The 23,636-nt window shown below is 59.5% G+C and overlaps 2 protein-coding genes across 4 annotated transcripts in view; both read left to right on the forward strand.

The window, feature by feature from the left end:
* Positions 1–16,686, forward strand: part of SSU72 (SSU72 homolog, RNA polymerase II CTD phosphatase) — a 33,442-nt gene extending 16,756 nt beyond the window's left edge. The window contains exons 3-5 of one of the 3 annotated variants that reach the window (XM_033228736.1): positions 13,499–13,638; positions 14,512–14,630; positions 16,195–16,686. In XM_033228736.1, the coding sequence (XP_033084627.1) occupies positions 13,499–13,638; positions 14,512–14,630; positions 16,195–16,296 (361 nt within the window). In that variant the 3' untranslated portion in view covers positions 16,297–16,686. Of the gene's footprint in view, positions 1–5,818; positions 6,315–13,498; positions 13,639–14,511; positions 14,631–16,194 lie in introns of those variants that run through there. The other 2 variants (XM_033228735.1, XM_033228734.1) reach the window with 2 other exon arrangements.
* Positions 16,687–17,776: 1,090 nt separating this feature from the next.
* TMEM240 (transmembrane protein 240) lies at positions 17,777–23,580 on the forward strand. Its single transcript, XM_033228737.1, has 4 exons — positions 17,777–18,103; positions 18,564–18,670; positions 22,554–22,762; positions 22,844–23,580. The coding sequence occupies exons 1-4, from the start codon at positions 18,047–18,049 to the stop codon at positions 22,990–22,992; spliced, it is 522 nt and encodes a 173-aa protein (XP_033084628.1). The 5' UTR covers positions 17,777–18,046; the 3' UTR covers positions 22,993–23,580.
* Positions 23,581–23,636: the final 56 nt, after the last annotated feature.

A 23,636-nucleotide genomic window follows, 5' to 3' on the forward strand; every position in this document is an offset into this window, starting at 1 on the left:
GCAGTGGCACGATCTCGGCTCACTGCAGGCTCCATCTCCCGTATTCATGCCATTCTCCTGCCTCAGCCTCCGAGTAGCTGGAACTACAGGCACCTGCCAGCATGCCCAGCTAATTTTTTTTGTGTTTTTAGTAGAGATGGGGTTTCCCTGTGTTAGCCAGGACGGTCTTGATCTCCTGACCTTGTGATCCATTCGCCTCGGCCTACCGAAGTGCTGGGATTATAGGCGTGAGCCACTGCACCTGGCCTTTATTTTATTTTTTGAGTCTTGCACTGTCGCTCGGGTTGGAGTGCAGTGGCGTGATCTCGGCTCACTGCAACCTTCACCTCCCAGGTTCAAATGATTCTCCTGCCTCAGCCTCCCGAGTAGCTAGGATTATAGGCAGCAGCTGTGTTTTAAAATAATTTTGAGAAGGTATTTGTCAAACAAATGAATGTGTTCCTAAGCTAGACACCGATTCCCAGAGAAACTCTGATCTTGGGTTTTAAAAAAGCATTCATGCTGGCTGGGCGCAGTGGCTCACGCCTGTAATCCCAGCACTTTGGGAGGCTGAGGCGGGTGAATCACAAGGTCAGGAGATCAAGAGCATCCTGGCTAACATGGTGAAACCCCGTCTCTACTAAAGAAAAAATATAAAAAATCAGCTGGGCGTGGTGGCAGGTGCCTGTAGTTCCAGCTACTCGGGAGGCTGAGGCAGGAGAATGGCGTGAACCCGGGAGGCAGAGCTTACAGTGAGCCGAGATCGCGCCCCTGCACTCCAGCCTGGGCGACAGAGCGAGACTCCGTCTCAAAAAAAAAAAAGCATTCATGCTAAAATGTAAATTATAGCCTTGAGATATTTCAGATAAGGCCAGAGATACTGGCCTGCTCTGCTCATCAGAGACGGCAGAGGTAGAACGGAGCTGATTGGCTGAGGTAGTCGCTGGTGGTCAGTTGAGGGTCTGGACAGAATAGAGCTGTGCTGTGCCGTCATCTTCAAGAGCTAGCCCAGGGTCCGGACCCACCAGCCTGTGAGTTTTCACCTAGTCTGCAGCAGGTGAGATGCTGTTTGCAAAGTGGTTTCGTGGTGGCTGCAGACGCAAGGCCGTGGTGGACCCCCCCCAGAGCTGGCCTTAGCCTTGCGTGGCTCTGCGTTGAGGCTGTGGTTACAGGTGGGTGCCCAGCAGCTCCAGAGATGGCCATGAGGCCTTTTCCAGGGGTTCCTGAGTTCTGTTTGTGCAGCCTCTGTGGTTTGCCAAAAAGCATTCTCTATCAAAAGGAATTTTTTTTTTTTTCTTGAGACAGTTTTTGCCCAGGCTAGAGTGCAGTGGTGTGGTCTCAGCTCACTGCAAGCTCCGCTTCCCGGGTTTAAGTGATTCTCCTGCCTCAGCCACCCCCGGTAGCTGGGATTACAGGCACCTGCCACCATGTCTGGGTAATTTTTTGTAGTTTTAGCAGACGGGTTTCACCATGTTCAAGTGATTCTCCTGCCTCAACCTCCTGAGTAGCTGGGACTACAGACACATGCCACCACACCTGGCTAGTTCTTTGTATTCTTAGTGAAGACAGAGTTTAGCCGTGTGAGCCAGAATGGTCTCCATCTCCTGACTTTGTGATCTGTCCGTTTTGGCCTCCCAAAGTGTTGAGATTACAGGCGTGAACCACAGTGCCCGGCCAAACTTTTTATATTTTTCGTAGAGATGGGGTTTTGCCGTGTTGGCCAGGCTGGTCTCAAATTCCTGGCCTCAAGTGATCCACCTGCGTTGGTCTCCCATAGTGCTGGGATTACAGGAGTGAGCCACCACGCCCGGCCTTAAGTGAATTTATTTTTTTGAGACAGGGTCTTGCTCTGTCTTTTGATGCTGGAGTTCAGTGGCACCATCATGGCTCCCTGTAGCCTCATGTCCCTGAGCTCAAACAGTCCTCCCACCTCAGCCTCCTGAGTAGCTGGGACTGCAGGCATGAGCCACCACGCCTGGCCTGATTTTTTTTTTTTTTTTTTTGAGATGGAGTCTAGCTCTATTGCCCAGGCTAGAGTGCAATGGCACGATCTTGGCTCACTGCAAGCTCCGCCTCCCGGGTTCACGCCATTCTCTTGCCTCAGCCTCCCCAGTAGCTGGGACTACAGGCGCCCGCCACCTCGCCCGGGTAATTTTTTTTGTATTTTTAGTAGAGATGGGGTTTCACCCTGTTAGCCAGGATGGTCTCGATCTCCTGACCTCGTGATCCACCCGTCTTGGCCTCCCAAAGTGCTGGGATTACAGGCGTGAGCCACCACGTCCGGCCCTGATTTTTTCATTTTTAGTAGAAAGGTTTCACCGTGTTGCCCAGGCTGGTCTTGGACTCCTGAGCTCAAGCAGTCTGCCTGCCTTGGCCTCCCAGAATGCTGGGATTACAGGTATGAGCCACTGTGCCCAGCCCAAATGTATTTCTTGATAGGCTGACGTGGAAGCGGTAGCTGGCAAGCTTGTGACGTAGGGTGGTGAGTGGATCCCAGTGCATTCAGGGGCCCCAGAGCATAGCGCTTTGCACAGCTGTGGTCGGTTCACCTGCCTTTCTCACCCCATCTTGCATTCGGAGCTGCTGTCCATACCTGTGGCACCCTTGGGTGTTCTTGTCACCCACATGCACGATACTCCCTCCAGATGGGCATGCCACAGCCGCTGCCTGGCCCCTGCAGCACTGGTTCTTCCTTTCTTGGCCGAGGTGCCGCTGCCGAGGCTGTTGGCATCTGGGTCAGCGCCCTGGGCAGTCGCTGTGCTGAGCTGCAGCTCTGTCCTCCCTGGAGCGAGGCTCCCGGGAACTCCACCAGCACCGCCAAGGCTGTCTCATCCCTGCCACGCACCAGGACCGCAGAGACCGGAGCCTCCTGTGTTGGTGCTTTGTGTTCTGCCGTGGAAACGGATTGACCCAGCTCTACCCTGACCTTTGATACCTCTGCCCTCCCCTCTGAGGTGGGGAATCTTCTGTGTCTGTGGCAGGGGCACGGCTGTCGGGTTCTGCATGTTCCTGTGTGTCCCATCCCCCCGTGGGTGTGTCTGTCGGGGCAGCAGCACTTGGCGTGCTCTGGGAGGAGTCATACGTGCAGGGAAGATGGTGTGGCCTTTCCGGGGAAGGACCAAGGCTTCCACGGAGCCAGGAACACCTTCAGGAGACTTGCTGTCAAGGAAGCCCCTGCTCCCAGCCACGGTTTGCCAAGGAGAGGCCAAGGGCGGTGGTTGGGGGTGCGTGGGGCTGGCGCCGGCAGCAGCTGACCCAAGATGGTGCTGGGCTAGCCATGGCTCTTGTTCTGATGGCCCCGTGCCTGTGGCCAGCATGCTGCACCCGATGTGGCCTTTCTTCAGGCCGTGGTGGGACAGTGTGTGGTCCCTGGTGCCAGCCACACCGGCATGGCAGTGCCTGTGGGTACGCTTTCACGTCCCCCGTGACTCCGAGAGGGGCCTGGACCTCATAGCAGGGCAATGTGGCCCCGGCCTCTCTGGGCTCTCCTGTGGGATGGGCAGCGGGGGGCGGCTGCGCTCATTCTAACTCCCCAGGATGCTCTGGTCCCACTAAGGCCCCTAAGGAGTGAAAGGAGAAAATGTTGGTAAAGAAAAGCGGTACCGAGCTGTGTTTGGGGCGTTTCCTGGTGTGTCCTGGCACCTCGGGACCCTGGGTGGTTTATCCCAAGAGCAGCCACGTCATATGGGTGTGGGTGGGCGTCGAGGGCTCATGGGGACCCCTGAGTGGTCCCGATCTGCCTCGTGCTCAGTTTCGCTTTTTGCTGATGGTGAATCTCAGACCTGCTCCTCTCCCTGGGGCTGCACCTCCTCCTCATTTCTCTTCAGAGGCCCTGGCCGCTGATCCGTGGTCTCTGTGGCCACCTCACGTCCCCCAGACCTGCTGAGTTCTCACCACTGACATAGCCTGGTGGTCCCCAGGAGGATTGCTGCTGGGGACAGTCCGTAGTGACCACTGGTCTCTGGATGGGGTCATTACCCTCCCGGCAACAGTCCATGGTGACCACTGGTCTCTGGATGGGGTCTTTACCCTCCCGGTGACAGTCCGTAATGACCACTGGTCTCTGGATGGGGTCTTTACCCTCCCGGCAACAGTCCATGGTGACCACTGGTCTCTGGATGGGGTCTTTACCCTCCCGGTGACAGTCCGTAATGACCACTGGTCTCTGGATGGGGTCTTTACCCTCCGTTTTTCAGTAGACAGTTCAGCTGCATTGTTAGGAGAATGTCGCGCTGCCAGCGTCCTTCAGACGGGGCCTGCCCCAGTGCATCCGACAGAGACGGAGTCTCGCTGTGTCCCCAGGCTAGAGTGCGGTGGCATGGTCTCGGCTCACTGCCAGCGCCGCCTCCCGGGTTCACGCCATTCTTCCACGTCAGCCTCCTGAGCAGCTGGGACTACAGGTGCCTGCCACCACGCTGGCTGATTTTTTTTTTTTTTTTGTATGTTTAGTAGAGACAGGGTTTCACCATGTTAGCCGGGATGGTCTCAATCTCCTGATCTCATGATCCACTGGCCTCGGCCTCCCGAAGCGCTGGGATTACAGGCATGAGCCACCGTGCCCGGCCACACCTGGCTAATTTTTTGTATTTTTAGTACAAAAATAGAAAACGGGTTTCAACATGTTAGCCAGGATGGTCTTGATCTGACCTCATGAGCCACTGTGTCCAGCCGACAACTTTTTTTTTTAAAAGGTTGTCTTCCGAAGCTGAATTTCCTGGTAAAACAACTACTGTATTACTATTTTTTAATAATAACTAAATAGCTGGAACGTCCTGGGGTAGAGATAAGAAATCCCTTATGTTCTTTCTGCTGAGGGGGCACAGAGAGGCCGAGCCGGAGACCCTTCTCGGCTGACAGCAGTGCTGAGGGTGAGGCTGCAGTTACAGATCCAGGGTTTCTGTCCAGAGTGAAGCTGCAGACCTCACGGGGCCATAGTGCAAAGATCGGCTTTCCTCCAACTAGAGTGTTTCGGGTTTAGTCTGGTTTTGTGTTGGAGAAGAATTCACAATTTAAGAACTTTTTCTTGAAAACTTTAAAAAGTAATTTTTTTTTCTTTTTTTTTTTTGAGACGGAGTCTCACTCTGTCGTCCAGGCTTGAGTGCAGTGGTGCGATCTTGGCTCACTGCAAACTCCGCCTCCCAGGTTCACGCCATTCTCCTGCCTTGGCCTCCCGAGTAGCTGGGATTACAGGCGCCCGCCACCACACCCGGCTAGTTTCTTGTATTAGTAGAGACGGGGTTTCACCGTGTTAGCCAGGATGGTCTTAATCTCCTGACAAGTTTCACTCTTGTCACCCAGGCTGGAGTGCAGTGGCGCAATCTCGACTCACTGCAGCCTCCACCTCCTGGGTTCAAATAATTCTCCTGCTTCAGCCTCCCAAGTAGCTAGGATTACAGGCATTAACTACCATTTCTGGCTAAGTTTTGTATTTTTAGTAGAGATGGAGTTTCGCCATATTGACCAGGCTGTTCTCAAACTCCTGACCTCAAGTGATCCACCTGCCTCGGCCTCCCAAAGCGCTGGGATTCCAGGAGTGATCCTCCGCACCCGACCAGTCCACCATTTTTGTTACCTCCGAGTCTACTAAGCCTCAGTCTGATGAGACAGTGTGTGGTGATGCCGTCTGTGGGGCTTCCTCCTCAGGGTGACTGAAAGAGTTCAGGCAGGAGACACTGTCCGAGGTCCATGGAGAGCGGTCACTTGCAGGCAGATGGCCCTGCCCTGGAGGTCGGGCTCTGAGCTGGGGGCTCAGGAGGAAGCACCCTCTGGACGTGGGGCGCAGCTCAGGCACCAAGACCCTGGTAGAAGGTGCTGTCAGTCACACCAGATCATTTTTCAGGAGGCCCCAAAATCGAAGGGGGTCCCAGGCAGGTTCCTGCTCCCTGACGTTTCACCTCAGTGCCAGCACCTCCCGGTCCCTGAGGAGGAGGCCGCACAGGGGCCGTCACAGAAACTGCAGAGTCTCACTTCCGTAAGTACCAGTTTGTGGGGAGTGGTTTCCTTTGAGAAAATGGGACAGCCTAGTTCTCTGGTTTTCCCAGGGCCTCTTGAAGTGACCTCAGCTGCCTGTGCAGGTGCCGTTGAGGGAGCAGACGGCTTTGCAGAGCCATCTGTGGCCCCGCGTCCATGCGGCCAGCTTGAGGTGGCCTGCCCTGGGGCAGCCGGCACCCTCCAGAGCATCTGCTGCTGCCCACTCGTGGCAGTGTGCCAGGTCGGAGCGCTGGTCAGCTTCATACTCGGTTTCCAGGGGAGTTGGTGATACATTAGTGGAAGATGTGGGGGTGCCTGCTTGGGGATCCCCTGAGTTGGAAGGTTCCTGATGAGTTTAGGGGCTAACTTTCCTGTGCTGTGTTGCTTTATGGACAGGATCTGAGTCACTGGGCTGCCCACACTGGACCGTTCTTGGGAAAGGTGGTGGGTGGCCTGGAGTGGCCCTGCCTGTGTGGGGTGAGCACAGGCCTCGGGCCCTGCCACCCTCCCTCAGGCCCTCAGGGTGATGTGACGATGGGCAAAATGTTCAGGATGTCCCTGGACATGGGTGCTGTGTCTCACGTGGGTTTGGGGCAGAGATAGGTTGGGCCATTGGTGTCCACGAATTGGGACCCTGGTCAAGAAAGGCTGGCGGGTAGGATGGGAGCTCAGGAAGCAGTGCCCAGCTCAGCAGCTGCCAGGTTCCCCCTCCCTGACCAGCGGAGATGGGCTCAGCAGCGGTCAGGCTCCCCTCGCCTGACCAGCAGGAATGGGCTCCGGGAAACCTGAGTGTGCAGGTCGCATTTGGTGCAGCTGGCGCACACACGTAGATAGATTTGATTGCAAGTGAAATTGACTTTGTACTTCTCAATTCATTTTTTGCTGGTTTTAGCACAACCAAAGCAGCTTGGGGTCTGTGATTTGGGGAGAAACTGCCCAGCGCATCTGCTCAGGGCCTCACCCTGCTGCTGTTCCCTTTGTGGCCTCTGGGGTCCCTCCTGTGCCTGGCAGGCTGGAGAGCTGTAGGCCACACACTGAGTTTCCTGTGGGGCTTATTTTTCTAGTTTTCATTACTGTGTTTTCATTCCTACAAATGGTGCTATTTATACGTCCTGCAGCCCTGGGAGACGTGTGTGGCTTCTCCATGGCAGGGACTGCAGTCTTGGTTCTGCCCGCAGGGAGCACGTGTCTGTCCAGATCCAGTGTGTGCTTCAGGCTTTGCCCGGGGTGTGGACATTTAACCCGCGTGGAAGGTCCCCGTGCAGCTGGCCTGGGGAAGCACCAGGCCTGCTCTGCCCTGTAGGGGCTGGTGAGGGCCCAGGCAACCTGGGGGCGCTGGCAGGACGGGAGCTGTCTTGGTGATGGATGTGTCCACAGCAGAAATGTGGGCCACACACAGCCCAGCGTAAGAGGAGTTCCTAGACCATGAGATGCCCCAAGGGTCTGTGCACCCGGCCCAGCAGGGAGGGGAGGGTGTGTGGTGGGTGATGGTTCCGTGGAGGGTTGGTGGGTGCAACCTTCCTGCTGATGAACCACCAGGCCTGGCCAGCGCCAGTCCGTGGTGCAGCATCCTGCCCTGCCCTCACCATCCCTGGCTCCGGCAGGCTTGTCCTCCCTGGTGTGGTGCTTTGCTAAACCTCCGCCCTCCCTCCATCTTCCACAGCAGAACCCTGCTGAGGCTCTGCTAGGTGAGATCACTGCCTTGTCCCGACTCCCTGGGCCCGGGACCATCCCTGGCAGGCACTTGAGGGGTGCCAGCAGCCCGGGGCCCGGAGCTCAAAGTCCTGTGGGGTCTGGGGCGAGGCAAGGGCCCAGGCACTGATTCTCTGAGTGCTGGCAAAGGGCCTGTAGTGTCCACTGGTGTCTGGGAATTGATGGAGGGTCAAAAGCATTAGACTTAACCAAGAAAGTCATGGTTAGGGTTCAACTCATGTCAGCTGAAAATTGCCTGAATTAAAACTGAACAAACGTGCCTCAACTCGAAAGAAAAGAGCAGATATTCAGAATAACACATTGCGAGGAACCCTGAAGAGTGGCCCTTCTGAGGCACTAGCTGCCCCCCCGGGCTGGCGTGGAGGATGGCGGGAGTTGTCTGCAGGTGGGTGCCATGTGGACTTTTTTTTTTTTTTTTTTAGACACTCTTGCTCTCTGAGGCTGGAGTGTAGTGATGTGATCTTGGCTCCTGGCAGTCGCCACCTCCTGGGTTCAAGGTTCAAGTGATTCTCGTGCCTCAGCCTCTGGAGTAGCTGGAATCACAGGTGTCCACCACCAAGCCCAGCTAACTTTTGTATTTTTAGTAGAGAAGACAGGGTTTCTCCATCTTTTTTTTTTGAGACAGAGTCTTGCTTTTGTCACCCAGGCTGTAGTATAATGGTGTGATCTCAACTCACCGAAACCTCCACCTCCCGGGTCCAAGCTGTTCTCCTGCTCAGCCTCCTGAGTAGCTGGGACTGCAGGCGCCCGCCACCACACTCGGCTAATTTTTTTGTATTTTTAGTACAGATGGGATTTCACCATGTTCACCAGGATGGTCTCGATCTCCTGACCTTGTGATCCGCCTGCCTTGGCCTCCCAAAGTGCTGGGATTACAGGCGTGAGCCACCGCGCCCGGCCATAATTTTTGTACTTTTGGTAGAGTTGGGTTTTTGCCATATTGGCCGGGCTGGTCTCGAACTCCTGACCTCAGATAAGCCGTCTGCCTCTGCCTCCCAAGGTGCTGGGATTGTAAGTGTGAGCCATCATGCCTGGCTGCAGCCTTTTCTTGTTTCTTGTTTTTTTTTTTTTGAGATAGGTTCTCTGTTGTTTTTTTCACGCTAGAGTGCAGTGGCATGATGTCTGCTCACTGTAGCCTCAACCTCTTAGGCTCAAGCGATCCTCCCACCTCAGCCTCCCTATTAGCTGGCATTACAGGCTTATGGCCCACACTGGCTAAATTTTTATTTTGATTTTTTATTTATTTATTTTTCCAAGAGTCTTGCTCTGTCACCCAGGCTGGAGCGCAGTGGCACGATCTCTACTCACTGCAATCTCTGCCTCCCGGGTTCAAGTCATTCTCCTGCCTCAGCCCCTCGAATAGCTGGAATTACAGGTGGGCACCATCATGCCCAGCTAATTTTTGTATTTTTAGTAGAAATGGGGTTTCCCACGTGGTGGCCAGGCTGGTAATTTTTTTTTTTGTAGAGGCAGGATTTCTCTGTTGCTCTGTGTGGACTGGAAGCTTAGTTTGTTTCTCCGATGGTTAGTCCCCCGCAGAATTTTAACACGATTCGGTATTGAGGACACTTTCTGTTGTGTGAGACAATATTCCAGATCTCTCTGGGTCCTTCCTGGATTCAAGGGGTCCTCCTGCCCTGGCCTCCCGAGTAGCTGGGACCACAGGTGTGTGTCACAGCCCCAGGTCTCTAGCACAAGCCTTGTTCTCCCATCCCCAGACTCAGGAGACGGTGCAGCCACACGCCGGGGGAGGGTTCCAGACGTCACTGTGGGGCGGGAGTGACACCACTGGGGCAGGGAGGGCCAGGACGTTGCTCATGCTGGCTGGCGGCCGCTTGGCATTGGCCACGCACACTCTACCCACGGGAATCTCACTCAAGGGTCTGATGGGCCAGCTTCTGTTTCCGCCACCGTCCAGAAGGCCTCCGGGGTGAGTGGGAGGCCGCAGCCCTGGCTGGGTGGACGGAGCCGCCCCTGTGCGTGGCCGCTCGTCCTTTCTCACTGCGGTCCACGTGGAAGCCAGGGCAGAGGAGGGGCCTGCCCACTGCACCCCCCGCCCCTAGCAGCCCCCCCACCGTGGCTGCCACATCTCGCTTCCAGACAATTTTCTTGGCCCATTCCTGAGAGTTTCTTTTTTTTTTTTTTTTTTTTTTGAGACGGAGTCTCGCTCTGTCGCCCAGGCTGGAGTGCGGTGGCGCCATCTCCACTCACTGCAACCTCCACCTCCCGGGCTCACGCCATTCTCGAGCCTCAGCCTCCCGAGTAGCTGGGACCACAGGCACCTGCCACCGTGCCCGGCTAGTTTTTTTTGTATTTTTAGTAGAGATGGGGTTTCACCGTGTTAGCCAGGATGGTCTTGATCTCCTGACCTCGTGATCCGCCCGCCTCCCAAAGTGCTAGGATTATCTTTCTTTTTTTTTTTGAGACAGAGTCTTGCTCCTGTCGCCCAGGCCGGAGTGCAGGGGTGCGATTCTCCTGCCTCGACCTCCAGAGTAGCTGGGACTAAGACGCCTGCCACCATGCCTGGCTAATTTTTTATTTTTGGTAGAGACGGGGTTTCACCATATTGGCCAGGCTGGTCTTGAACTCCTGACCTTGTGATCCGCCTGCCTCAGCCTCCCAAAGTGCTATGATTACAGGTGTGAGCCACCGCGCCCAGCTGGGAGTTTATTTCTTAGATGTATGTTAACTTCAGCTGAGGCTCATGTGTGCCTGTTTCAGGGCCTTTGGGTGTCGGCCATCCTCTACTGAACGTGGTCCCTGAAGCTGCAGGGACTGTGCAGGGCCAGGTGTTCAGGCCAAGTGTCCAGCGGGGGCGGCTGATTCTAGGCATAGCAGTTCCTCTTCGCCTGCCCTGCCCTGGACCCTCTCTTGGCCCACTTTTCTGGGTAAATTTCAGGCTCCCATGGCCAGTTGGGGCCCTAGTGTGGGTCCGGCCCTCAGCCTGGTGCTGCCTTCTGCCCGGGCTGAGTCTTTCGTTTCTTCCTTTGTGGGTTCAATGTTGGACGCTTTGCGTCCGTGGGGCTTCTGCTGCAGGTGGTGCGGGTGTCGTCGGGAAGATGGGACAGGTTTCCATTCTGATGGCGCCTCTCTCCCCTTCCTCCCACCCGGCATACTTAGGTTCTTCCTTCAGAAAGGATTTCCCCATGACTTGAAGAGCAGGCTCTCACACGCAGGCCCGAAACCTGCTCAGCTTCCCCGTGGCCCTGAGCCTGTCTATTGAAGGCCCCGCCTCGCCCGCCAACGGCTCCTGGCCTCCCGCCTTGCTCTGAGCCTTTGCCTCGTGGGCACTCACTGGCCCCGTGGGTTTGCTGCTGGAGTTTGGGGGAACCTCGCGACCCTGTGAGCTCACGGTTCTTGCTTTTGTAGCCCAGGCTGGAGTACAGTGTCGCGATCTCAGCTCACTGCAAGTTCTGCCTCCAAGGTTCAAGCTTCTCCTGCCTCAGCCTCCTGAATAGCTGGGATTACAGGTGCGTGCCACCACGCCCGGCTAATTTTGTACTTTTAGTAGAGACGGGGTTTTACCATATTGGCCAGGCTGGTCTCAACCTCCTGACTTCAGGTGATTCACCCGCCTTGGCCTCCCAAAGTGCTGGGATCACAGGCGTGAGCCTCTGCACCCGGCCTTTGTTGTTGTTGTTGTTGTTGTTGTTGTTGTTGTTGTTTTCCACAGGGAGTCTCACTCTGTCGCCCAGGCTGGAGTGCAGTGGCGTGATCTTAGCCCACTGCAACCTCCGCTGCTCAGGTTCAAGCAATTCTCGTGCCCTAGCCTCCCAAGTAGCTGTAGCTCAGATTACAGGTGTGCGCAACCCCACCGGCCTGATTTTTGTGTTTTTAGTAAAGATGGGGTTTCACCGTATTGGCCAGGCTGGTCTCGAACTCCTGACCTCAGGTAATCCATCTACCTTGGCCTCTCGACGTGCTGGGATTACAGACTTGAGCCACCGCGCCCGGCCTCGAGCTCTTTTTTCCGCAGACTTTGATTCTCAGCGGCTAAAGGACTAAGTTCCCCAGAGATGGACCTGGGTGTCGTGACTGCTTCCAGGGGCCTCAGGGACACAGGTGGGACCCCGATGTGCAGGAAGAGATGCACATCAGGGCTGGGTGGGTGACTCCCACGCTGTGGGACCCCGATGTGCACGTCGGGGGGTGGGTGACTTCCACACTGCTGACAGTGACAGGAACCAAGGATGCAGCTCAGGGTCAGATGCCTTTTCAAGTTAAACCTTAGATCAACCACTTCAGTGTATTACAGAAACTGTTTTTGGCCGGGCACGGTGGCTCAAGCCTGTAATCCCAGCACTTTGGGAGGCCGAGACGGGCGGATCACGAGGTCAGGAGATCGAGACCATCCTGGCTAACACAGTGAAACCCCGTCTCTACTAAAAATACAAAAACTAGCCGGGCGAGGTGGCGGGCGCCTGTAGTCCCAGCTACTCGGGAGGCTGAGGCAGGAGAATGGCGTAAACCCGGGAGGCGGAGCTTGCAGTGAGCTGAGATCCGGCCACTGCACTCCAGTCCGGGCGACAGAGCGAGACTCCGCCTAACAAAAAAAAAAAAAAAAAAAAAAAGAAACTGTTTTTGCTACCCAGGAAGGTAGTTGAGTTCACTCGGAATTCCTGAGTCAGCCAGGCTGTTTCTCTGAAAGTGGTTGCTTGTCCCCGACCATCTGGAATGGCTCAGATGCGCTCCCACAGACCACGGAGTTCATCTTTGGGGACCCAGTCTCTCTTTTTGGGGCAGTGAGCCCCCTTCCTTGCGAACCCCTGAGGCCAGGCATGGCCACTGTGAATGGTGGGAGGGTGCTCCACCCTGAGGACCCCAGAGGCTCCTGCGGCCCCTTCCTGGGACTGCTGGGGCCTGTGTATGTCAGCGTTCGCCCAAGGCCCCCTTTCAGCTGGGCTGGATGCTGAGTGCCTTCAGGCCTCATCCTGCCTCCACCGTCCCGCAGGCAGCGAGGCTGTAGCATCTCCCGCCTCGACTGTCTTGCCCTGTTGGTCTTTGTGTCAGTGTTTTCCAGCCTGATTGCTGCTGCAGCTTCGTTTCTTTTTCTTTTTGAGACAGAGTCTTGCTCTGTTACCCAGGCTGGAGTGCAGTGTCACAATCTTGGCTCACTGCAACCTCAGCCTCCTGAGTAGCCGGGATGACAGGCATGTGTCACCACGTCTGTCTAATCTTTGTATTTTTAGTAGAGGCGGGGTTTCTCCATGTTGGCCAGGCTGGTCTCGAACTCCTCGACCTCAGGTGATCCGCCCACCTCGGCCTCCCAAAGTGCTGGGATCACCAGTGTGAGCCACCGCACCCAGCCTGAAGCTTCCTTTCTTTGGGTTTTCCAGTGTTCTTGACTGTTGTAGCTGAGCTAGACTTGGGACTTGGTTTCTGGGTTTGCTCTGTCTCGACTGAAGGGCTGAGGTTTCGGAGCCAGCACTGCTTGGGGAGCAGAGGGCGGAAGGAGGATCCGACTGCGGACACACAGTGACTGAGGCCAAGGGCAGCTCGGGCCGCGCCAGCGGCAAGGGAAGAGGTCTGGGTAGAAGGCTTCAGATGCTGGGGGGAGGGGTGGGGGTGTCCTGCAGGCCTTGGGTCTTTTAGCAGAGTTGGGGCTCAGCGAGGAGCAAGCGCCTGCTATCGCCCGGTTTGTTTTCTGTGGGACCCGCTAGGACAGTGAGGCCCCTGGCTCACCAGGGCATGGCTCACCCCCTACAGCTGTCCAGGCCTGCGTCCCGGCTGCCCCAGCTGTGGGGCAGGGAAGGGGGCTGGGTGTCCAGGACACAGGCACTTCTAGGCTTCATACACAGATGCCTTTTCTCTGACATTCCTTAACTCCCATGTGTAGCTATACACAGAATGGGATTTTACATATGCTGGACAGAAATAAGAGAATCAAGCCCCGACCAGAAAGGTTCCAGAACTGCAAAGACCTGTTTGATCTGATCCTCACTTGCGAAGAGAGAGTGTATGACCAGGTGGTGGAAGGTGAGGAGGTGGCTGTGCTGGGCTGGGCTCCAGCAGCTCTCACAGGGTCTGGGGATGCCTGCGGGGCCCCACCCTGACCAGCACAGCCCATCTAGAGTGGCAGGGGCGGGGGCCAGACCTGTGTGCAAAACACCCTGGCAGGCAGGCAGGGCCGCTGGTCACTGAACCACCCGTGTGCTGGCTGCGGCCTTTCATGGGCTTGAGGGGGCTGTTTTTTGTTTGGTGTTTTTTTTTTTTTGAGACAGAGTCTTGCTCTGTCACCCAGGCTGGAGTGCAGTGGCGCGATCTCAGCTCACTGCAAGCTCCGCTTCCCAGGTTCAGGTGATTTTCCTGCCTCAGCCTCCCAAATAGCTGGGACTATAGGTGTGAGCCAACAGGCCCAGCTAATGTTTGTATTTTTAGTAGAGACAGAGTTTCACCATGTTGGCCAGGATGGTCTTGAACTCCTGACCTCAAGTGATCCACCCGCCTTGGCATCCCAAAGTGCTGGGATCACAGGCGAGAGCCACCACGCAGGGTCCATTTTTCACACGAATCGACCCTCGAGCTGGCGTGGAGCAGGGAAGGCTGGTCTTTAATGACGGGGAAGGGCTGCAATGCCAGCTGCGCTTCACTCCAGGACTGACTGGTGGGTGGGGAGTCCCGGACCAGCTTTTGCTGAGTTGGAGATTTGCTGAGGTTTCCTCGAACCATCAGCTGCCTTCGGTTTGAGGCTCAGTCTTTGTGCTCCCCAATCTGCAGAGTCCAGAAACCACCGGGACTGGGCTGGGCTGGGCTGGGCCAGGGGCCGGCAGAGCCAGGGACTCAGCCACATTGACTGCCTGTTACCTGGTTCTGGAGCCTCTGACGTCTGTGTCACCTTGTCCCAATTAGATCTGAATTCCAGAGAACAGGAGACCTGCCAGCCCGTGCACGTGGTCAATGTGGACATCCAGGACAACCACGAGGAGGCCACCCTGGGGGCGTTCCTCATCTGTGAGCTCTGCCAGTGTGTGAGTACCCGGCGGGCGCCCTGTGGAGCGGAGGCCGTGACAGGGACGTGGCCGAGGCCGTGACAGAGGGGCGTGGCCGAGGCCTGAGGCTGGCCCTGTTGCTTGGGGCGGGGTCTCTGCTCAGCTCGCCTGTGTTAAGGTGCCCGCTGGTAGTTTAGAGAAAGTCACTCCCCAGCTTTGGCACAGGAGCCCCCCGGCCCCTGCCCTCTGCTCAGCGGAGAGGTGTTGCGCAGTGACCTGCCCAACACGGGCTTAGTCCGCCTCCCAGGACACAGGCTCCAGGGAACGCCTGGTACTTTGCCTCTTCCCCTTGGTGGACACAGCCCTGCTTCAGCGAGCAGAGCACGGAGCTCTCCTGGATGTGGTGCGGTCAGAGGTGTGCCCCACGTGAGCCTGGAGGCTGCCAAGGGTGCTGTGTCCGCTCTCCACCCCTGGACTTGGCCTTCTGCACACCTGCCTTCCCCCGTGGGCCCTGCGTGTCCCCCTTGCACAGAGGGGCCAGGGGCACCCCAAGGCTTCTGTCGCCACCCTGCTGTGGCATGGAGGTGCTGGGCTGAGATGAAAGGACCTGCCTGAGGAGAGCCCCACGCACCGTCCCGCCTCTGCCTCTGTGATCTGTGATTTGATAACTGTGAAAGAAAAACCGGACAGCTTCACCGAGAGAAAACGGTGTTTGGAAAGCCAGGAGCCAGGCGGGCCGGCGCTGGGAGAAGCCGCCGTGTGGCTGCAGGCTCCTGCGCTCTGCCTGCCCACCCCGCATGCCTCCTGGGCCAGCGTCAGGGATGGTCTTCACGATCGCCTGGCAGGAGAAAAGGCCGTAGGGAAAATCTCGTCCCAGAAGTTGTTGCGTGATTTCTGCTTGGGTCACGTTGGCCAGAGCTGAGTCACAGGCCACTCCTTGCTTAGAGGCACTGGGTGCTGTCCCAGGTTGGGGACCAGGGTCAGTGGAGATGGCGAGTAACGAGCTGCCAGTGCCAGGGCAGGTGTGCTCAGGAGCCGGGCCTGCTCACTCCAGGGCAGCAGCCCTCAGCCAGGGGCTCTGGTGGATGGAGGCCAGGATGCTGCCAGGACGCTCCAGTGACCAGGCTGCCCCCACCACAGGGCATGGGTCAGGGTCCTCTCTGGGTCTCTGGGCACCGCACCTTTCCCTGCCCCCGTTTGCTCGTTGGCGGTGTGGAAGCACTAGCGGTGAGGGCGCGCTGGTGGTGAGGGCTGGTCGGCCCCGCTGTGTGCGTGTGGGCCTGAGTCCTGGCCTCCAGGCTCAGTGCTGGGCGCCTCTCAGAATCCAGCTCCACGCTCCTCCCAGCTTCAGGTTCTGTGAGGGTCGGTGGGGAGGTAGGGGCTACCTCCTGCTCCACACCAGGTGAGGGCCTGGGGCTGCCCAGGAAGCTCTCCCCTTGCAACCTCCAGCAATCCTTGGGAGGCAGCAGTGGTGGGGTGAGGGCCTGCCCGCCACCCTGGTTTTTGCTGGCTCAGGCCTGGCGTTTCCCTGGCGATCCAGGTGTTGAGGGGGAGCAGACAGGCGGGAGTGGGCAAGGCCCTCACGACAGTGCTGTCCTTGCAGATCCAGCACACGGAAGACATGGAGAACGAGATTGACGAGCTGCTGCAGGAGTTCGAGGAGAAGAGCGGCCGCACCTTTCTGCACACCGTCTGCTTCTACTGAGCCCAGCGCCCGCCTGGAGCCGCCTCTGGAGCTTCCTGTTCATACTTTTTCCTTCCTGACATTTGTTTTTACTTACAGGTGTTCTGCTGATGACGGTAGCATTACCCAAATAAACTGTGCATATGAAATGGGAGAGGAGATGCCAGAAGGCCAGATTAAAGCAATCAAGTTTTTTCTTTCCCACTTTTACTTATGAGCGGGATATTGATTATAAAGTTTTTCTTCTTTAACCAGAAAGGAAAGACGATGGTTTGTGTGCACTTCCCGACGTACCTGTGTCTCCATGTGCCTGCCTTCCCTCCCTCCTCCCCACCCGGCTGGACTGTACACAGCCCTGCTGCGGCGTGTTGGGAATGACCTGGAATTGTTAATAAACAGATGCTGCTGTCATTGTGCCTGGTCCTGAGTTCCTGACCTGACCCTCGCGCCTGAGGAGGTGGCAGAGGCCTAGCCCTGCTGCCTTCAGTGACCTCCGACCACTGCTTGGGAGGTGTAGCTCAAACCTCGCGTTGCTGACGTGTTGCTGACGGGGCCTGGGCCAACCCCTGCCCGTGCTGCTTGAAGCAGAAGCCGGCTGCTCCTTCCAGCACTGCTGCCTGTGGCAGAGCGGTGTCCCCTCCACGTGGAAACCGCCGGGGCCAGGATCAGCTGTCCCCCAAGGCCAGCTGCCGAGGGCGGGGGGGATGGAGGCTGCGCTGGGAGGATGGAGGCTGCGCTGGGAGGATGGAGGCTGCGCTGGGAGGATGGAGGCTGCAGTGAGCCTGGATGGCGCCCGGTCCCAGGCTGGGTCCCAGGCATAGCTTCCTGCTGACTTACTGCTCGAAGGGAGAGGGTGGCCTCCTGGGTCTGACACATGGTCTCACTGGTTGTGGATGAGAGTTTGGCCTCAGGACCCTGAGCTAGGAACAGCCAGAGCTGACTGGTGGCCACTGGGGCCTCTGAAGGGCAGGCGTCCCGACCCATGGCGCTGGGCTGACCCCCCCTTTCCTGCCCACAGCTCCTGCGCCGCCTCTCTCCATTGAGGATTCCAGGGGTCATCCCGTCCCTGCCCTGTGACCCCCATCTCTGGCCCCACGGCCGCGCGACCTTGCAGACCCCACCCTGGAGGCATGTGCTTTCCAAGCGGGCTGGTGCAGCCGCGCAGCCGGCGACCTGGGATTCCAGGAGGGAGGGCGGAGCAGTGGGGCGGGGAGGGCCTCGGCGCCCCTCCAGGACCGGATTGCGTTGGGACCGGCGTCCAGGGTCACTGGACAGGCCACCGGGGCTGGGTCTGACCAGACTGGGGCGGGGCACGAAGCCGAGGTTCCCGGAGAGGGGTCCCGGCCGGTGTCCTGGGGGTGGCGGTCCCCTCCCGGCACCGGTGCTGGCACGGGGCGGCCTGCGGGCTGCGCGGTCCCTCCCGGGAGGCGGAGGAAGGCGGCGAGGAGGGAGGAGGGAGGAGGCGGCAGGGAGGGGGCCGGAGCCGAGCAGAGCCGAGCCGAGCCGAGCCGAGCGGAGCGCGGGGAGGACCCGAGGGCGGAGCGGAGCGCGGCGGGCAGGGCCGAGCGACCCCAGAGAGGCCCCGCGTCCCTCCTCGGTGCCCCCCCCCGCGCCTCCTCCTCCCGGCCGGCGCCGGGGTTGCCGCGAGCGGCGGCGGAAGACCCAGGGAAGCGCTGACCTCTGCGGAGGCGGCGGGGGCTCAGCATCGGGCCGGGGCCGGGGGGGCGCCGGGGCCGGGGGGCGGCGCTCCGGCCCGGCCCGGCCCCGCCCGATGTCCATGAGCGCGAACACCATGATCTTCATGATTCTGGGGGCGTCGGTCGTGATGGTGAGCGGAGGGGCTTCCCGCGCGCGCCCCCTGCTCCCCGCCCGCGCGCGCCGCCTGCCCCCACCTCCTGCTCCTTGTTTACCGCCCGTGCGGCCTGCGCTCCCCTCCCCGGCCTGCGCTCCCCCGAGCCCGACCTGCGCTCCCCTCCCCAGCCTGCGATCCCCACACCCCTGCGCTCCCCTCCCCGGCCTACGCTCCCCCCACCCGGCCTGCGCTTCCCCCTTCCCGGCCTGCGCTTCCCCTCCCCGGCCTGCGCTTCCCCTCCGGGCCTGCGCTCCCCCCAACCCAGCCTGCGCTCCCCTCCCCAGCCTACGCTCCCCTCACCCCGGCCTGCGCTCTGGCTCCCCGCCTGCGCTGCCCCGACCCCGGCCTGCGCTGCCCCCACCTGCCCTGCGCTCCCCGCCCCCAGCCCGTTCGTCCCGCCCGCTCCTTGGCGCTGACCGGTCATGGGCTCTTCCAGGCCATCGCGTGCTTGATGGACATGAACGCGCTGCTGGACCGATTCCACAACTACATCCTCCCGCACCTGCGGGGCGAGGACCGCGTCTGCCACTGCAACTGTGGCCGGTGAGTCCGCAACCGGCGCCGGCTCGACACGCGTGAGCGCACATGTGTGGCGGGGCCCACTCGGGGCGCGGGGGAGCCAGCCCCACGCAGGCCGCGATCCGCCTTCCACCCTTGAGGGCTGCCAGGTGCGCAGGGGGAGGAGCTGTCTCAAGGAGGGGTCTCCTGGGGGCGCATGGCTTTAGGACACCATCACCTAGAGGCCTCCAGGGTGATGGCGGAATGGGTCACGGGGCCTCCTGGTCCAGCCTGGAGGCCGGGAAGCCGCAGCCCAGTCTGATGTCCACAGTGGAGACCCAAGCCAGCCTCATCAGGGCTGGGGCAGGAAGCACCTGCTGGCACAGGGCTGGGCCCTGCAGTGAGTCCCAGGGCAGGGGAATGCAGGTCAAGGTGGGAAGGGCCTGCCTTGAGGGATACTGGTCACAACCCCCTGGCTGGAGAGGAGCTGACGGATGGGCTGGGGGTCAGCGGGGAGGCGAAGCTTCCTCAAGGTCACTCAGATGGAGGGGAGCGCCCAGATCCCCCCACACCCACTGTGTGATCCCGTCTGTGCACGTGTAGTGATGGAATCTTCTTGGCCATGCATGTTTGTACGTCCATGTACGAAATAAACATCTTCTCATGAGACGCGCATGTGTGTGGCGTCTGTGCATATATACATGTGCGTACACACAGCGCCCGCACACGCACGCATGCATTCCCATCCCTCAGGACACTCTCACGCAGTGGCCGCTGTTAACCCTGCTGGACAGATGAGGAAGTGGACGGAGGATTTAGAGGACAGGCTTTTCCAAGGTCACACAGCTAGTGAAGGACAAAGGGGCACCAACCCAGAACCCGTGTTCGTCATCTCTACTGCCTCCTGCTCCAGGGGTCTCTGTGCATACATGTGGGCGCAGGGCATGTGTGTTCAGGACAGCTGCATGTGTTGCTAAGCGTGTTACATGCCTATGGGTGCAGCAGGTGTGTTGATGAAGAACACGGGTGTTAGAGAAGGCAGAGATTGGGGTGTCTGTGACCCTCACATGTGCCGGGCACAGGGTGAGGGGTGAGAGCTTGTGGGGTGGCGACGTGCTACCGGAGAGCCCCGTGTCCCTGTCTGGACGGTCCGACTGCTGAGCAAAGGCCTGAGGTTGGCTCCATGGCCTCCTGGAGGCTGGGCCCAGAGCGGAGCATCAGAAAGGCGCGGCCTCCGTGCGCGTGGGCTGGGGCCGTGTGCATCCACCTGTGGCAGCACACTGAGGGATTGGCAGGGCAGGCAGAGGGCGCCTTAGAGTATTTGCACAAGGCGTGTAGGTGCAGCTCGTGCAGCTCATGTCGTGTCCAGAGCACGCGTGGACTCAGGTGGAGTGCACGCTGAAGGCAGCTGGTGTGTGGGAAGCAGAGCCACAGCCTGCTGTAGATGGCACTGCTGTGTGTGTGTCTGTGTGTCTACGCTCTGTTCACATCTCTACATACAGAATATGCACATTCAGCGTACAAAGCGCCCTTGTATATTGACAACATGTATGTGTATGCAAAGTACATGTATGTCACAATATACAGTGCCGTGTGCTCAGGGACACGGCAAAATGTCTCCATGTGGGTGCAGCCAGTGTGTGTGCAGACAACCGTTTTGCGCATGGAGTATCTGCGTATACACCATGTCCATGCACTGCCATGAGAGGCTCCCCGTGTGTACACGCTGGTGTGCAGAACGGGTGTGTGTACATGTGTAGGCCTTGTACGTGCCTATACGTAGATGTTGACATGGAGAACGTGTATGGAAATCAATGCTCCAAAGTCTGTTGCCAGGCAGCGTCCAAATGAGACATCCGTCCATGCACGTGACGTGGCGCCCCGTGGAGAGGGTGGCTGCGTTTTGCAAAGCCAAGCGAACATGCACTCGCGTGTGACACACCGTGCACAGGGCGGGGGTGTGGAGCTCCTGGGGCCCATGTCCACAGTATCACGCCATGTCCTGTGCATGTGGCTGGTGTGTATACATGACGTACATTGGGCCTCAGGTGGACACATGCAGCATGTGTGGCGCAGGCAGGACACACGTATGTACATGTCACAGACATACGTGTGCAGATAGCACATCTCTGCCCAGGCCTGTCTCCTGCTTTCACTTGGGAGACCTGAGCCCCCCAGGAAGGAGGGCCAGGTGCAGGGGGAGAAACTACAGGTACCCAGGCCAGCCATGGCAGGGGACATAGGCTGTGACCTCTGACTCCCAAAGTTACTGAGCCCCTGGGGTGGGTGAGGACTCAGTCAGGAACAGCTTCCTCCCCTGCGGGCCTCTGGCAGCTGCACATTCTAGGCAGTGGTCATCAGCTGCCCATTGAGAATGATGGCTGCGGACAGGCTCGTCACCAGGTGATTGGTGGCCACCAGGGATCAGCCACGGTCATGGTCACTCCTCACCGAGAGCCCTGCCACTGGGAGTGGCCACTTGCCCGATATGCTGAGGGGACTGACCTCTGGGAAGCCCAGGAGAGCAGGAAGGCTTCAAGGAGAGCCTGGGGCAAGGGCTGCCTCCTCCCTGTGCCTGGGCTCAGGCTCCAGGACCCCCAGATCTCACCGAGGGAAGGCACCTGTGTGGCCCCTGCTGGGCACAGGGTTGGCCTGGAGAGGGCTGCAAGGCCCTGGGTTGGACAGATAGGCCGGGCTTTCAGTGTGGGAAGTGCTTCTGGTTGGGGTGTGGAGCATGGGGTGGTCTCTGGGTCTCAGCTGAAAACCAGGCCAAGGCACTGATACCTCACCGAGGGGAAGGTGGGGGAGAAGCAGGTTTGGGGAGAGAGGAGCTATTTTTAGGCACAAGTTTAAGGTGTCTGTGGATCCCACGTGGAGACACAGGCAGCTGGAGCTCAGCGGAGACGTGGGAGGCAGCCAGGAGTGTGGACCGCAAGGCGCCTGGGGCCCACGGCCTCCACTCCCAGGCCCTCATATTGGCCTCGGGACCCCAGAGTCGGCTGTCTGGGATGCCAGTCCAATCAGCAGGGTGGGCCCACCTAGGATTGTGGGGCCTGGAGACCTTCTTGGGACAGGGTGAGCTGCTGGAGCGCGCTCCTTGGGGAGCTTGTGTGGCCCCAGCAGCGAGAGGCCAGAAGCGGTTGTGGCCTGAGCTTGGGCAGTCCCCCAAGGGCCCAGGGAGAGGAGGCCAAGGGACACTGAGATGCCCAGGCATTGAGGACGAAAGGGCCCTGGAGCCTGGATGCCGTCCATCCTGGGAGGAGCAGGGCGGGTCTGTGCCAGGCAAGGGCAAGGGGGTGTTCCCCAGGAAGGGGAGAGGAGGGGGTGCTGGGTAGAGCTCCCATGACCTCTGACAGCACCTCCCAGGGACAGAGGAGCAGAAGAAACACCAGGGGCAGTGGGCCTGGCAGGCGGGATGGCGGCCGTGGAGGAAAGGGCATGGCAGGCGGGGAAGGGTGCATGGGAGTGGCCAGTCCAGGGCCAGCAGGGCTCCCTGTGTCCGGTTCTGCTCCAAGTGGCCTCCGCGGCCCTGGGGCGGGCAGATGAGCTGTGACCCTGGCCGTGGGGACCACCATCCTGAGCCCCCTCTGGGGGAGGCCTCTTCCACCCACAGCACCTTCCCGTGAGCTCCAGGACTCAGGGAGGAGGTGCTGAGTGAGGGCTGACACCCTCGCCAGCAGCCGGTCCCGCCATCTGCCTGGACTTCGTGCTCAGCCTCCACGGCCCATGGCCACTGACCTCCCACTCCCTCTGGCCTGTGACCTGGGCCTGGCTGAGTCTGGTGCCCCCTTCCCGACCTGCCCACCCAGGAGGCTGCTTCAGAGAACCCCCAGGGTGGCAGCCACACCCCAACCACGGGCTAGGCCCCCCAGGGGAAGGCCAGGCCAGGGGCGGCGGGAGAGGTGCCAGCCCGCCCTGCCGCCCCCAGGCACCACATCCACTACGTGATCCCATACGACGGGGACCAGTCGGTGGTGGACGCCTCCGAGAACTACTTTGTGACGGACAATGTGACCAAGCAGGAGATCGACCTCATGCTGGGGCTGCTGCTGGGCTTCTGCATCAGCTGGTTCCTGGTGTGGATGGACGGCGTCCTGCACTGCGCCGTGCGCGCCTGGAGAGCCGGACGGCGCCACGGTGAGTGCCTCGTGCCCGCCGCCTGGGAATGCCACCGTCCTGGCCGGCCCCAGCTGCCTGACCGCCCCTGTCCCCCTGCAGATGGCTCGTGGACCTGGCTGCCCAAGCTGTGCAGCCTGCGGGAGCTGGGCCGGCGGCCGCACAGGCCCTTTGAGGAGGCCGCCGGGAACATGGTGCACGTGAAGCAGAAACTCTACCACAACGGCCACCCGAGCCCGCGGCACCTGTGAGCCGCACAGAGACTTGCCGGGGCCGCCCAGCCAACCGGCTGCTGTACAGACGTAAAAGGGACCTCGTGGACGCCCGGGCCGGTGGGACTGGACAGCAGCCCCAGGCCCAGGTTGTCTGGGGCTGTGGCCGGCCGGGAGAGTCCAGCGGAAGGTGCTGTCTCCTCTTCTTTTTATAAAGGGGGTTGGGGTGTGGGCTAGGGTGGGGGCTGGGATGGGAGAGGCCCTGCAGTTGGGGGGCAGGACCCTGGACTCCTGGCTGGGCAGGACACGAGGGCAGACTCAGCCTCAGCGGTGCTGGGGGGCCCAGAGGGTCCTGGGGGGCAGGTGGGGGCAGGGGTGGCAAGGCACGTGGCCTGGGCCAGCATCTGTTTGAAGCTGCTGTTTCCTGTGCGCTGTGTCCACCATCTGTCTGGCCCCAGCCAGCTCGGGCAGAGGGGAGGGAAGCGAGGGGGGCGCCCGTCTGTACACAGCCGTAGGGTGGGGCGCAGGCAGCTGGTCCCAGGCAGCATTCAGGCCCCTGGCCCCGCAGTGGCGGGCACCTCATGTGAAGCCCACCCCTCTGTGGTCAGTAAATTCTCCAGAAAGCTCCAGTCTCTGCCTCTTCTGTCACCTTTGACCCCAGGAGAACGCTAGGGGCCCCAGAA

This window comes from Trachypithecus francoisi, unplaced genomic scaffold (genome assembly GCF_009764315.1).
Source record: "Trachypithecus francoisi isolate TF-2019V2 unplaced genomic scaffold, Tfra_2.0 Lachesis_group12, whole genome shotgun sequence".
Taxonomy (NCBI): Eukaryota; Metazoa; Chordata; class Mammalia; order Primates; family Cercopithecidae; genus Trachypithecus; species Trachypithecus francoisi.

What these genes read in the sequence shown, in the direction of transcription:
- TMEM240 (XM_033228737.1), top strand. Translation starts at nt 18,047, where the DNA reads ATGTCCATGAGCGCGAACACCATGATCTTCATGATTCTGGGGGCGTCG. An exon ending in TGGGGGCGTCGGTCGTGATG is followed by an intron (nt 18,104 to 18,563) that starts GTGAGCGGAGGG and finishes GGGCTCTTCCAG; the next exon opens with GCCATCGCGTGCTTGATGGA. An exon ending in GAGAGCCGGACGGCGCCACG is followed by an intron (nt 22,763 to 22,843) that starts GTGAGTGCCTCG and finishes GTCCCCCTGCAG; the next exon opens with ATGGCTCGTGGACCTGGCTG.